The 12830-nt window shown below is 31.7% G+C and overlaps 1 protein-coding gene across 1 annotated transcript; it reads left to right on the top strand.

The window, feature by feature from the left end:
- Positions 1–7834: 7834 nt before the first annotated feature.
- On the top strand, positions 7835–11833 carry LOC105118296 (protein REVERSION-TO-ETHYLENE SENSITIVITY1-like). The gene is made up of 3 exons (XM_011016210.1): positions 7835–8175; positions 10424–10796; positions 11214–11833. The coding sequence occupies exons 2-3, from the start codon at positions 10512–10514 to the stop codon at positions 11634–11636; spliced, it is 708 nt and encodes a 235-aa protein (XP_011014512.1). The 5' UTR covers positions 7835–8175; positions 10424–10511; the 3' UTR covers positions 11637–11833.
- The last annotated feature ends 997 nt before the right edge of the window (positions 11834–12830 follow it).

Below are 12830 nucleotides of genomic sequence, written 5' to 3'. Positions count from 1 at the left end.
GCTTAGTTGTTCTATGCCCTTTTCTCTTACATACAATACAACTCTCCTCTTATTATTCACTCATGACATGTACTTTTTTAAGCTCAAGCGACTCTACTTTCTTAGTCTATGAGGCTAATCTAGCATTGAGGTCAATCTAGCATTGAGGTCATCAATCTCTTTCAATTAGAACTTACCACTTGAATGAGAAATAATTTTTCTAGACTCAACATGAAGTGGGAGAGAGGTCTCCCATTACTTTGTGTTTTTAGTCAATTAATCAAAAAAATCAAAGGTTTCACTTGGTTCTTTATCATAAAACTCACCATTACACATGGTTGGCACTAACTTTTTAACATCTACGGTAAAAGAGTCATAAAAGAAACTCATTAACCTCCACATCTCAAAACCATGATAGGGGTATGTATTTAACAAGTCTTTAAATCTTTCCCAAGCTTGGTGAAATGACTCATTTGGACTATAAGAAAAATCCATCATTTGATGTTGTAAGGTTGTCGTCCTATGAGTGGGGAAGTATTTTTTCAAAAATTCAGCTTGCATTTCTCTCCATGTACCTATAGACCTAGGACGCAAGGAGTTTAGCCAAAGCTTGGCTTTATCCTTTAGAGAGAATGGGAACAATTTAAGCCGAATGGTTTCCTCGGTGCATGTTCTATCAATAAAAGTATTACATACCTCTTCAAAGTCTTTAATGTGTATGTATGGATTTTCAGAATCCATACCATGAAATGTGGGAAGAAGTTGAATCATGCCCGGTTTCAAATTGAAAGCTTGTTGGTTAAGAGGTAAGATAATACACGAAGGTGTACTTTGTCTAGCCGGGTGAAGATACTCTCTAAGAGTTCGAAAATTAGGTTGATCATTGAATTGTGGAGGTCCATTACCTTGAACACTCCCTTTACCCTCTACATCTTCAACATTAGCCATGATAAAATAATAATAATAATAATAATATAACAATTATATGAATATGAAAAGAAAGGAAAGAAAAGAAAAAAAATTGCAAATAAAAGTAATAGCTCAAAAATAAAATACAACAAATTAAGAAATTCACTCTCCAACTAATAAGCACTATTAACAACAATAAACATTAAAAGATAATTATAAGAAGCTTGAATAAAAAGGCGGGGGTACCGGCCAAGCACTTTAGACAATAAATATAAGAAAAATAACAACAATAAACATTAAAAAATAATTATAACAAGCATGAATAAACAAAAGGCGGTAATACCGGCCAAGCACTTCAAACAATAAATATAAGAAAAATAATCATAACAAAACAACAAAATAAACTTAAATAAACAAGAGGCGGGAAAAACGACCAAGCACTTTTGACAATAAATATAAGAAAAATAACAACAATAAACATTAAAAGATAATTATAACAAGCATGAATAAAAAAGGCGGTAATACCGGCCAAGCCCTTTAGACAATAAATAAAAACAATATCAACCAAATAAAATGAAATAAACAAGAAAAATATTAGAAACTAATAAGAGTAGACAATAAAAGAAAAATGGTTGAACCAACCAAAATCCAACAATTAATAGTCCAGTCCACAGTCCAATATCCGAAATGTTAAGGTCAAATTTGTTTTTTGATGCGGTAAAACCAGCCAATTTAATTTTTTTACATGATTTTTTTTTAGTTTTCCAATAATCAAATCTAAATTTGTTACCTTTGCTTGCTAGCTCCCCGGCAACGGCGCCAAAATTGCTTGACCGCTTTTTATGATCGGCTTGTTTTAACTCGCAAGTGCACGAGTGTGCGATGTAGCAATTAACTCGGTAAGATCGAGGTCATATCCACAGAGAGCTAGATCTGGAAATTAAGCTAAGTAACAAAAAAAAACTCAAGAGAAATTAAATTAACAATAACTTGGTTGAAAATAATTGATGGATTTGTTTTCAAAGATAAAAAAAATGTAAATAGATTTTAAATGACAAGAAAAGTAAGTCTTGGTCCAAATCAATTTTAATGGTGATGTATTGGTGATTTCTTCAACATATATAAGATAACTCAACCTAATATCAACGATGGTGATATTGGATTGGAAGATATTACAATGAAGATTAGAAAGATGAAGATTGATTATTGCTTAAGAATGAACAAGTACTTTCATATTAAGTAAGACATTGAATCAAGCAATCTCTATACCAAAACTAAAGTTTGTGCATAAAAATTCAAGATTATAACATTACCTAAATGATTTCTAAAATTTCTTTACAATAATAAATCATTCATGAAGAAAATAAGAAGATAAACATTAAGATTCATTCATATCCTAAAGAACTCACCTCAATCACCATTATCCTTGATTTGGATCCAAGAAAGAGTTTAGCCAACCATGATTATATATAAGAACACTTCAATAAACATGAAAGAACTTGAATCCAACTGAAAAAATAAGTTTTACAAACTAAAGAACCGAAATCTATAAAGAAGAACACAATACAATTTCAGAAAAAATTCGGACACAAATCTGACTCTAACTTTGGACAGCAATTCGACCCTCTTAGAAGCTTTTTTTGGAGAAGTCTATTAGAGACATATTTATAGGCAATTCTGTCGCCTTTCCAGATCATTAAAGAACAGCTCATTTGGACACCTGAGTCAAAAGTTATGGGCAAAACACCGAAAGGTGTTCTGAAAAATCAAATCAAGACAGCTTTACAACTACTTTGGTGCACGTTTTTCTTCCTCATTTATGAGGTGTCTCCTTCTTCTTTTTGACCCAAAATAATGTTAAAATATCCCCTCCAGCTTTCCATCCATGTGCTTGCCTTCTTGGATCAATGGATTACCCAAAATAAATCAATTGTTATTTGTTGTGTGGACATGTAAGATCATGGATTGTGTTTGGGTTGATTTGAAGGTTTATTTGGGGTTGATTTAGGGCTGATTTGGGGCTGATTTTTGGGCTGAATTTGAGCATCAAATAAGTATGCAAATGTACTTATTATTTGGGCTAAGATTGACATTGAAACTTTGAGTGTTTGATGATTGAAATTTGCACACAATACAAGGCAAGTTTGTGCTTGACATAGATCATATGATAATCTTCTCTAGAACTGGAATAGAATTAATTTTTTTGGGGAAAATTTAGAGCACTTAACTATTAAAATTCATTCATATCTTAAAGAACTCACCTCAACTACCATCATCCTTCAAGATATATAAGATAACTCAACTCAATATCAATGATGGTAATATTAGATCGAAAGATATTACAATAAAGTTTAAAAAGATGAAGATTGATTATTGCTTAAAAATGAACAAGTACTTTCATATTAAATAAGACATTGAATTAAATAATCTCTATACCAAAACTAAAGTTTGTGCATAAAAATTCAAGATTATAATATTATCTAAATGATTTCTAAAATTTCCTTGCAATAATAAAACATTTATGAAGAAAATGATAAGATAAACATTAAAATTCATTTATATCTTAAAGAACTCACCTCAACCACCATCATCCTTGATTTGGATCCAAGAAAGAGATTGGCCACCCATGATTATGTATAAGAACACTTTAATAAATATGAAATAACTTGAATCAAACTGAAACAATAGGTTTTACAAATGATTAGTACTTAAAAGTGCATTTTTATCATGGTTTTATATCATCATTTTGCACTTGAAGTATCAATAACTCCTTAACTAAAATATGTTTTATAAGCTTTTTTTTTTTAGAGATGTCTATTAGAGACATATTTATAGAAAATTCTATCACCTTTCCAAATCATTAAAGAACAACTCATTTGGACACCTGAGTCAAAAGTTATAGGCAAAACACCAAAAGATATTTTGAAAAATCAAATCAGGCCAGCTTTGCAACCACTTTAGTGCATGTTTTTCTTCCTCATTTATGAGTTGTCTCTTTTTTCTTTTTGATTCAAAATAATATAATAATATCCCCTCCAGCTTTCCATCCATGTGTTTGCCTTCTTAAATTAATGGATTACCCAAAATAAATTAATTGTTATTTGTTATGTGGACATGTAAGATCATGGATTGTGCTTAGGCTGATTTGAAAGCTGATTTGGGCCTGAATTTAAGCATCATATAATGATACAAATGTACCTATTATTTGGGTTAAAATTGACATTGAAACCTTAAGTGTTTGATGGTTGAAGTTTGCACACAATATAAGGCAAATTTGAACTTGAAATAGATCATATGATAATCTACTCTAGAACTGGAATAGAATTATTTTTTTTGGGGAAAATTTAGAGCACTTATTTAAACCAAGATTTGCTTCAAACTTTAACTAAATTTTTCTTCAATTCTTTGTTCTGAATTCTGACATTAAATTTTTTAACATAATTCGTTTAAGTTTCAAAAACCTACCAAAACATTAAAAGAAACTTCATTACTAAAAAGCATATCCATTATTATAAAAACCTAAATAAAAATAATAAATATATATGTAAAATAAGAGATTTAATGATACTTTTAATTCACAATCAATAACCTAGTAAAAAAAATGTAAAAACTCATAAAGATAAAAATAAAAAAATAAAATAAAAAAGATATCATCATGTGTTAACTTTAAATAAAATAATAAAAAAGATATCATCATGTGTTAACTTTTTAAGCATGTGACTCATTGCATTATACCTGAAACACCTTTTATAGAAAATTATAAAGTTCAATTGCTAACTAATTAGATATTGAAGGATTAATTTAGAAAAATAATATCAATTACATAAAAGGTTTTAAAAAAATTAAAAGAATGAGGGATAAAAATTAAAATACAAAATAAATTTTATTTTTTTATTGAAGGGTGAAATCAAAAAGAATCATTAATTGAACTAAAGGGGAAAAAACATCAAAAGAATGAGAACAAAAATAAAATAAAAAAATTTAATTGAAGAGTGAAATTGAAAAAAAAAATCAATTCATCTAAAGGCCCAAAAAATAAAATCAAAAAATAAAATAAGAACTAAATTGAAGAAAATATATATAGTAAATTAGGATGGAAGGATGAAAGTGAAAACAAATAAAACTTTTATAAGAGGTTCAAGAAAAAAATTCAAAATCAATAGAATAAAAACTAAAATTAAAATACAAATAACAAAGATGGTTAAACTATAATTTTCAAAGAAAATAGATAAAAGAAGGGAAACAAATGTTTATTAGTGATAATCTGGTCCATCATTAGCAATACTTGTCATACTATAAGGAAAAAAACACAATGATGTTTCCAATAACATAATAAAATAAATATTTTTAAATGTTAGGAGGCACTACATTATCTACTCAAAAGGCATAAGTGTCTCTCATGCGCGCTGGAGAGTGTACAATACATGTCATTTTTTTATATATATATATGTAGTCAAATACTAAATTCCTCAAGGCATAAGTGTTTCTCATGCGCGCTAGAGAGTGTACAATACATGTCATTTTTTTTTATATATGTAGTCAAATACTAAATTCCTCCTAAGCTGATTTAATAATAACAAAAAATTATTATGAAAAATTGAAAAGCCTATTGACATCAATTTTAGAATTTTTATTTTTAAGAATATTTTAGTTGCTTCACTATCCTTTATATTTCTTTTATATATATTGGTTAAATACCAAATTGTTCCCTAACTAATATTATAATAATAAAAAACTATTGTGAAAATACAAAAATACCATATCATTGATACAAGTTTTTAATTTTTTGCTTCCAAAAGTTTTTTGATAATTTTATTATGCAATTAAAATGAAAAAAGATTTATTTATCCTTGGTGAGTTTGGTAATGACTAATAGGTACTTAAAAAGACTTTAATGTTCTTGCAAGCTAATGTTAAATTTTTTGAATGAAGGAGTTAAATTCTAGTAAACAGTGTGAATAAGTCGAGGGAAAAAAATATTTTTTAAATGAGGTTTAACTTTTATTGAGGAAGGTGGCCTATTAAACTTTATAAATTGATTTTCTTCTTTAATTATTGTGATTTTAGGATTATGATAACTTCTGATGTTTTATATTTTTTAAAATTATATTTATTTAAAAGAATATTAAATTAATGTACTTTTTAGTATTTTTCAATGATCTTAATATTTTGATGTAAAAAAATAAAAATATTTTTTATATATTTTAAAATAAAAAATATATTTTTTAATTTACATCACAATACCAACCACTCCAGGTATAATGTAATGGAAAAATAATAGTTATATTCACGTGATCAATTTATATAAGAACACTAACTGCAAGCATTTAACCAGCCGAGATGTCTAAGATTTTTTGTGATGTTTTATATTGAAGAAACGAGACAGGGAGAAGGAGAGGGATGGGATGGCCAAAGCAAGATATGATTTAGGCAACCAAACCCTCCATTGCCGTTACATTTTTTATCTTTGGTGGACCCCACTCACCACATAAATACATTACGTACGGACGCTTCTTGCGTCACCGAAAGTGGCCGTTCATTGTATCAGAACATGGAAACATGCATGCATGCACGCTCTCTCTCTCTCTCACATACATATGTTCTCATGTGAAAATGTCTTGTCACGCAAACTAGGGCTTCACCTAATGGTGGAAGAGGCTTATCTCCTTCCACTGTACCTGGATTCAAGCCCTAACGTGCACGCCTGTCACCCTCGCGGTACCTTACATGTCTACTGGGTTTGCAGGATATTCAGTGGGCCGTGGGGATTAATCGTGGTGCGCGCAAGCTGGCCCAGACACCCCACATAAATCAAAAAAAAAAAATGTCTTGTCACGACACATAACATTAGCGTCACCAAAACCCCAACTCACTATTACCAACCTGCCTTGCGATTTAATATATTGTTTGAAAGCGTGATAATAAAGTTTTTTTTTTAATATATTAAAATAATATTTTTTATTTAAAAAAATTATTTTTATTATAACATATGAAAATAATAAAAAATACCAAAAAATTATTATTTTAAATAAAAAATTTCAAAAACACTTAGAAAATACAAAAATAAACACACTGTCAATCATTCTTTCTCCCCATGAGTTTGGTTAACTTCTTCCTCGTCACAGACTCAGTTCATGGGATTGCACGCCATCTTATTTCTTCCGTTTTTTTTTTTTTTTCATACAACCGTTGTTTTTGGATTGGATCTCTCATCGAATAAAAAATTATAATTGTAGTTATTTTTTTAAATAATTTTTATTTAAAAATATATTAAAATAATATTTTTTTATTTTTTAAAAAATTAATTTTTATAATAATAAATTAAAATAATTTAAAAATATTAATTTAAAATAAAAAATTTAAACAATTTAATTTTTTTAAAATATTTGTAAAACATGAAAATACCGGGTTAATATATATTTTTTAAATTATTTTATAATAATTTATTGTCATAGTATAGGGTAGCACGTTGCAGCTATAAGGTTGCTGGCAGTGACTATGCCATCATTATTTTTAGATAATTGATATGCTGTCGGTTTAGCATTTTTTCCTCGAAAAAAAAAAATACAAAGCGCTAAATAAAAGAATAAAACAAAGCCAGCCACACGGGCCTGTTACAGCTGGCCCAGGCGATACATTTGACCCTTCTCTATCAATTTTCTTTTACAGTCCCAGGATTTTTTATTAAATTTATTTATTTTCTAATTTTAATATGGTTATTAAATATTATTATAATTTTTTTTATATAATATTATAATTTTTTATTTGAATTTTGATAATTTCTTTTTAATTATTATATTTATGATTTTTTAAATTTTAATTATATATATAAAAAAACATAAATGTATTATTTTAATATTTACTAAGATAAATAAAAAAATATTTAATTTCACGTTTAATAATAATGGGAAAGAGTTTTCTAAAATCTAGTTTTGTTTTTTGTTTTTACATTTAAAAAATAAAAATCTCTCCGCAGCACAGCACGGGCATACAGGCTGGTTTTCTCAAATCAAGTGAGTTTCAGCTCTTCCTCTCCATGCAAATGTCACTTGGAGACCTACTGCTGCAGGATGCAGCTGGGTCCGCTATCAGATTCTAAATTCTGTAATCGACAATAGTAATGAAGTACTGAATCTATTGGGTCATTACTCTTTCGTACCCCCAAAGGAGAAGGAAGCTTTATATGAATTTCTTCATTAGGACAATCATCATATCATCACTTGCAAAGATTTCTATTCATTTATTTTACTCCATGCTACTTTTCACAAGCCTCGAAGGATTTTGCAGGTCTCTCTCTCTCTCTCTCTCTCTCTTGAATGGGGGTTTGATCTTCCTACTTTTCTATATTGTTTTTGTTTGGATACCAAATGGTTACTAATTTGAAGGCATTTTTTTGTGGGTTTATAGAAAAAGTTCGGGTCTTCCAATTATTATTGTTACTTGTCTGATTCATCAATAGTTGATTGGATGTATTGAGCAACAATTCATTTATGAACGAGAGCTTCTGATGAATGCTGGACTATGAGTAGGGATTATTGATTTGTACTTACACTTTAGGGAGAATGTGGAGTAGTGCCTTATTCCAGTTTTGTTAGTCGTGAAAAACACTAATTGGAACTCTGCATTGATGTTTCCTAGCAATTCAGGAAGGTTCTTCCTCAATTGTTATTAATGGGGTTAGAGATTCATGCAGGTGGTTTTAGCCATACTAGAGTTTAGAGTTCAGACTGTTGGAAATTTTGTTCTTATGGCGACCTTTCTTCAAATGTGAAAACAAGGGATCTGAATATGAGAAGAGATTGGTTTTCTCCACATGCTATTGCTGCGGGTGACACTCTATCTATTCAATAAATTTTAACTTTCAATTGAAAAGGGAGTTTTTTCTTCTTCAAAATGTGCTTCTATAATGAATTATGATATGATGGCAAGATAAGTGAAACTAGGAGAGGGAGCCATAGAAAATTATGGTTATTGGTCTCCACGCTAACTGGGATGACTTACCAATAATATAGCTGAAATTAGACGCTAAAATATCTTGTAGCAGGCCCAACTATCTATGATGAGCTTTACTCTTTGATTACTGCAATGATTAATTTTGTCTGTTTCATTTTTATTTATTTTTTTAAAGGTAATGGTTAAAGATTGTACAGGCTTTCCTGCTTTGTTGACCGCTAGACATAAGGCTTCATAGTTTATGTTGGTGTTCTAAAACCTTTTCAATAGTGATTAACACATAAAGAGGATTGCTGAACTAGGAGTTGACTCAGCCTAATATGAAATGCTGGTTGGTATGGTTAGATGCAGTGTAGTTTATGATTACTAGTTATTGTTGGACTAGAATATTAGCCACGTTAAGACACTGGTCCTTTTCCTTTCAGCTTTTGAAAAAGAGAATGCAGAGACAAGCTTCACTCATGGACATGGTGTTGACTAGTTGATGCTTTCATTTCAGTGAACTTGTTTCTTCTTTTAATATTTTCCTTGATAGTTAGTTTGTCGTTTCCAATGGTTGCAAAAACTTCAGCTATTAGTAAATTGCAAAAAATTTATGATGCAAACCTTTATTCTTAATTTCCCCATCTGCATATTGGTTCCCATTGTCAGTCATTACAGGTTGAGAAATTCAGAACTATTTTACTAGAAGGGGAGTTGCTGGGGTTCAAACTGCAGAACTTCCAAGAGGATTGGCTGGTTACCAACTTAATTTCCTCAAACTTTAAGATACTAGTAATTGTCAACAATATATAACAAGAACATGCAACCAGTTGGGCTAGAACTATAATTGAATTATTGGTTGTTACCTAGTTGTGGAGTCTTACGCGGTGATCATAAGATGAAGCAAACAGTAAAATGTCAGACTTCACTTGTGCAATTATATGTCCACAGTAATGTGATATATCTTAATGCCATGTACAGAAAATTTTATATCTCATTATAAATGTCCAGAAAAAATGTTTAACTAAAGGCTCGTGAGCTTAATAGTTGCCCTTTTTTCGTGACTTGGGAGGAAGCTTGAACTCTGGACTCCCCAGGAACTTTAAATGTTCCCTGCTGGTTGAAATGTTTCCCTATGAATAAAGCCCTTTTGTTCATATAGATACATCAAGTAGCCACTAGCATGCTATACTTTGCTGTTTCTTTAGAATCCTGCAAAATCTACTACTGAGGGTAGGGGGTGATGTCCTGGTTGTATAGCCTAAGCACTTGGGCAATTTGCCATATGCGTCCATGATTCATATTTATATAACAGTCTCTGCACTTGCTTGTGACTGCACTTTCCGAGAGGAATGGAATGGATTGCAGTAGAGTTCATAAAATGATTTGATTGTACTTTCTGTTTTGGAAATTCTCTGTTGCTTTGTTCTGTTTCTTTCTTTCTTTACTTTGGAGAATTCACAGTTGTTTTTTCAAAGGTCATTAGGAGCCTTCATTTTGTGTTTGTTCTTATAGAATTCTTGGCAGGACTTTGGCATGTTTTTCTGAAGAGACCGTCTTGTTGGTGATATATGATATCTGCTTGATTGTACTGTAACAGGTTCAATATCTGAGGGTGTAATTTGACACATCAATGTTTCATCATAGAAAGTGCACCAAGCTATATGTGACGTGGACAATTTTCTGCAATGGATTCAAAAGGAGCTTACGATGTTGAGCATATGAGTTCCACACCAAGAATTCAGCATGAACTGTGGCCTCTTGATGGAATTGATCCAAAGAAAGCTAAGTTTCCATGTTGTCTCATCTGGACTCCACTCCCAGTTGTCTCATGGTTGGCACCTTTTATCGGACATGTTGGCATTTGCAGAGAGGATGGAACTATTATAGATTTTTCAGGATCCAATTTTGTGAATGTTGATGATTTTTCTTTTGGTGCTGCTGCTAGATATTTTCAACTTGATAGAGAACAGGTATTTAGTTCATGAATACTCTCTTTAGTATCTCCATCTCCGTCCAATGCACCCATGCATACCCATGCACACAGACACAATTACAATGACTGTTGTCACCATTTGTTGAGAAAGTAGGTTAATGGCAATATAGGACTCAAAATCCATGCTCATAGATTGCATTATAACCTAAAAGGTGTCAGGTCAGGTTGACTGAATAAAGCGATTTCTCTGGTTAGCCACATCTTGATGTTGGGATGCACCCAACTTGTTTTTCAAAATAACTGGTTGCAATTATGAATTTATCAAGTACTTTTGCTATTGTCTTTTTCTTTTCTTTTCTTTTCTTTTCTTTTCTATCCCGCATTACTTTATGAAAGAGGTGCTACCAGTTGATCCACTAACAATTTTTTTCTGCGATATGATTTGTAAAATTAGTGTTGCTTTCCGCCAAACCTAACTGGACACGCATGCAAGCATGGCTACAAGCACTCAGAACATGGGGCTGCGATCACATGGGATGATGCTCTACAGTCAAGCATGCGTCACTTTGATCACAAAACATACAATCTTTTCACATGCAACTGTCATTCATTTGTTGCCAACTGTCTGAATCGGTTGTGTTATGGTGGATCAATGGATTGGAACATGATAGATGTGGCAGTTCTAATACTCTTCAAGGGGCATTGGATAGATTGGAAATCCATCGTCAGATCCTTCCTTCCTTTCGCAGTTGTGCTTTGCATAGGTGTATTCTTGGTTGGCTGGCCCTTCTTAGTTGGCCTGTTCTCATTCTCTCTCCTCCTTATGGGGTGGTTTTTGTTGGGCACGTATTGTTTCAAAAGCCTGTTAGAATGCTAAAACTTCTGCAATCTATGCTGATGGCGTTGATTTGGGTATGAAGTTGAATCAGTATATTGTTTGTAAGAGTTTATAACGCCAAATACAGTCACAACACCATGGAAGTCGTGTTGATGCCAGGAGAAATCTCTGCCCCATCATCGTGAAAAAATGAACTCATTGTAGGGTTGTTTTGGAAATGAAATGAATGTTCATTGATTGAGAGCATTACTGAAATATTTATTATGCTGTTTGTCTCGTACCTGGGGACTAGAAATCAAGAGAGAAGATCAAAACCTCATTGCTAGGGATTTAAGTTAATTGCACGATAAGATTCATCCAAACGTAGCATTTCAAACTTGCGATTGCATGACCCTTGATGTTGGGTTCCCAGTTCCTGGAACATGATGATTTCAGCCAGCATTTTTGCCTCCTCTCGAGAAGATTTAACTACCAAAAACAAGAACTGATTTTTATTTAAGGCAAGCACGTACTTCAGTTGCTTCACGGAACATGCTTCAACTTATGCAACCTCGTAGAAACTCGATTCCCCAAAGGTTCATTGCATTCATCCAAATAAAAGGTTCCTTGTTACGCTGCTCCAACACTTGCACATTACAGAAGAATATCTTGCACTTAAATGCTACCTCATGCAGGAATCTATCAGCTGGTATTACAAGATTTCCGCCATGCTGAGAAGAAAAGAAAAATGCTCGACAGAAATGCACACAAGCATTTAAATATACTTAAACGTCTGATCTAAATGGTTAATCCATACCCAATCAAGAGGAATGTCACGTCTTTGATGCCAATAAATCATGAAGCAACTGTGTACAGTAATTCACAAGCCTAAACAGTATATCATGTACAAAGAACACTTCCGTACAGTTCCAGTGGCAGACTTCCAACATCACATCTGATTTTAATGACAAATTAACTCCCCTTACACTCCATTATCTGTAAATTAATCAGATGTAACTCTGCAAATATAAACCTGGCAATCTAAATCTTACCTCTTTAAGATCTTTAAAAGAAAAGGTCTCTGCCGTATCCAAACGGATTACTTACAGCATACTGCCATTGAGCAATTAACAATGGGCAATCGTGCGTGTCGATCAGAAGCTAGCAGGATCCCTAAGAAATGTGAAAATATTATAGGAAGCTTACCGTTCTTCTTTCTAGATGTTACCTGACATCATTTCGTGTTTTTTTCTC

This window comes from Populus euphratica, unplaced genomic scaffold (assembly GCF_000495115.2).
Source record: "Populus euphratica unplaced genomic scaffold, PopEup_1.0 scaffold1871.1, whole genome shotgun sequence".
NCBI classification, from domain to species: Eukaryota; Viridiplantae; Streptophyta; class Magnoliopsida; order Malpighiales; family Salicaceae; genus Populus; species Populus euphratica.
This window is presented reverse-complemented; position numbering and strand designations above follow the sequence as displayed.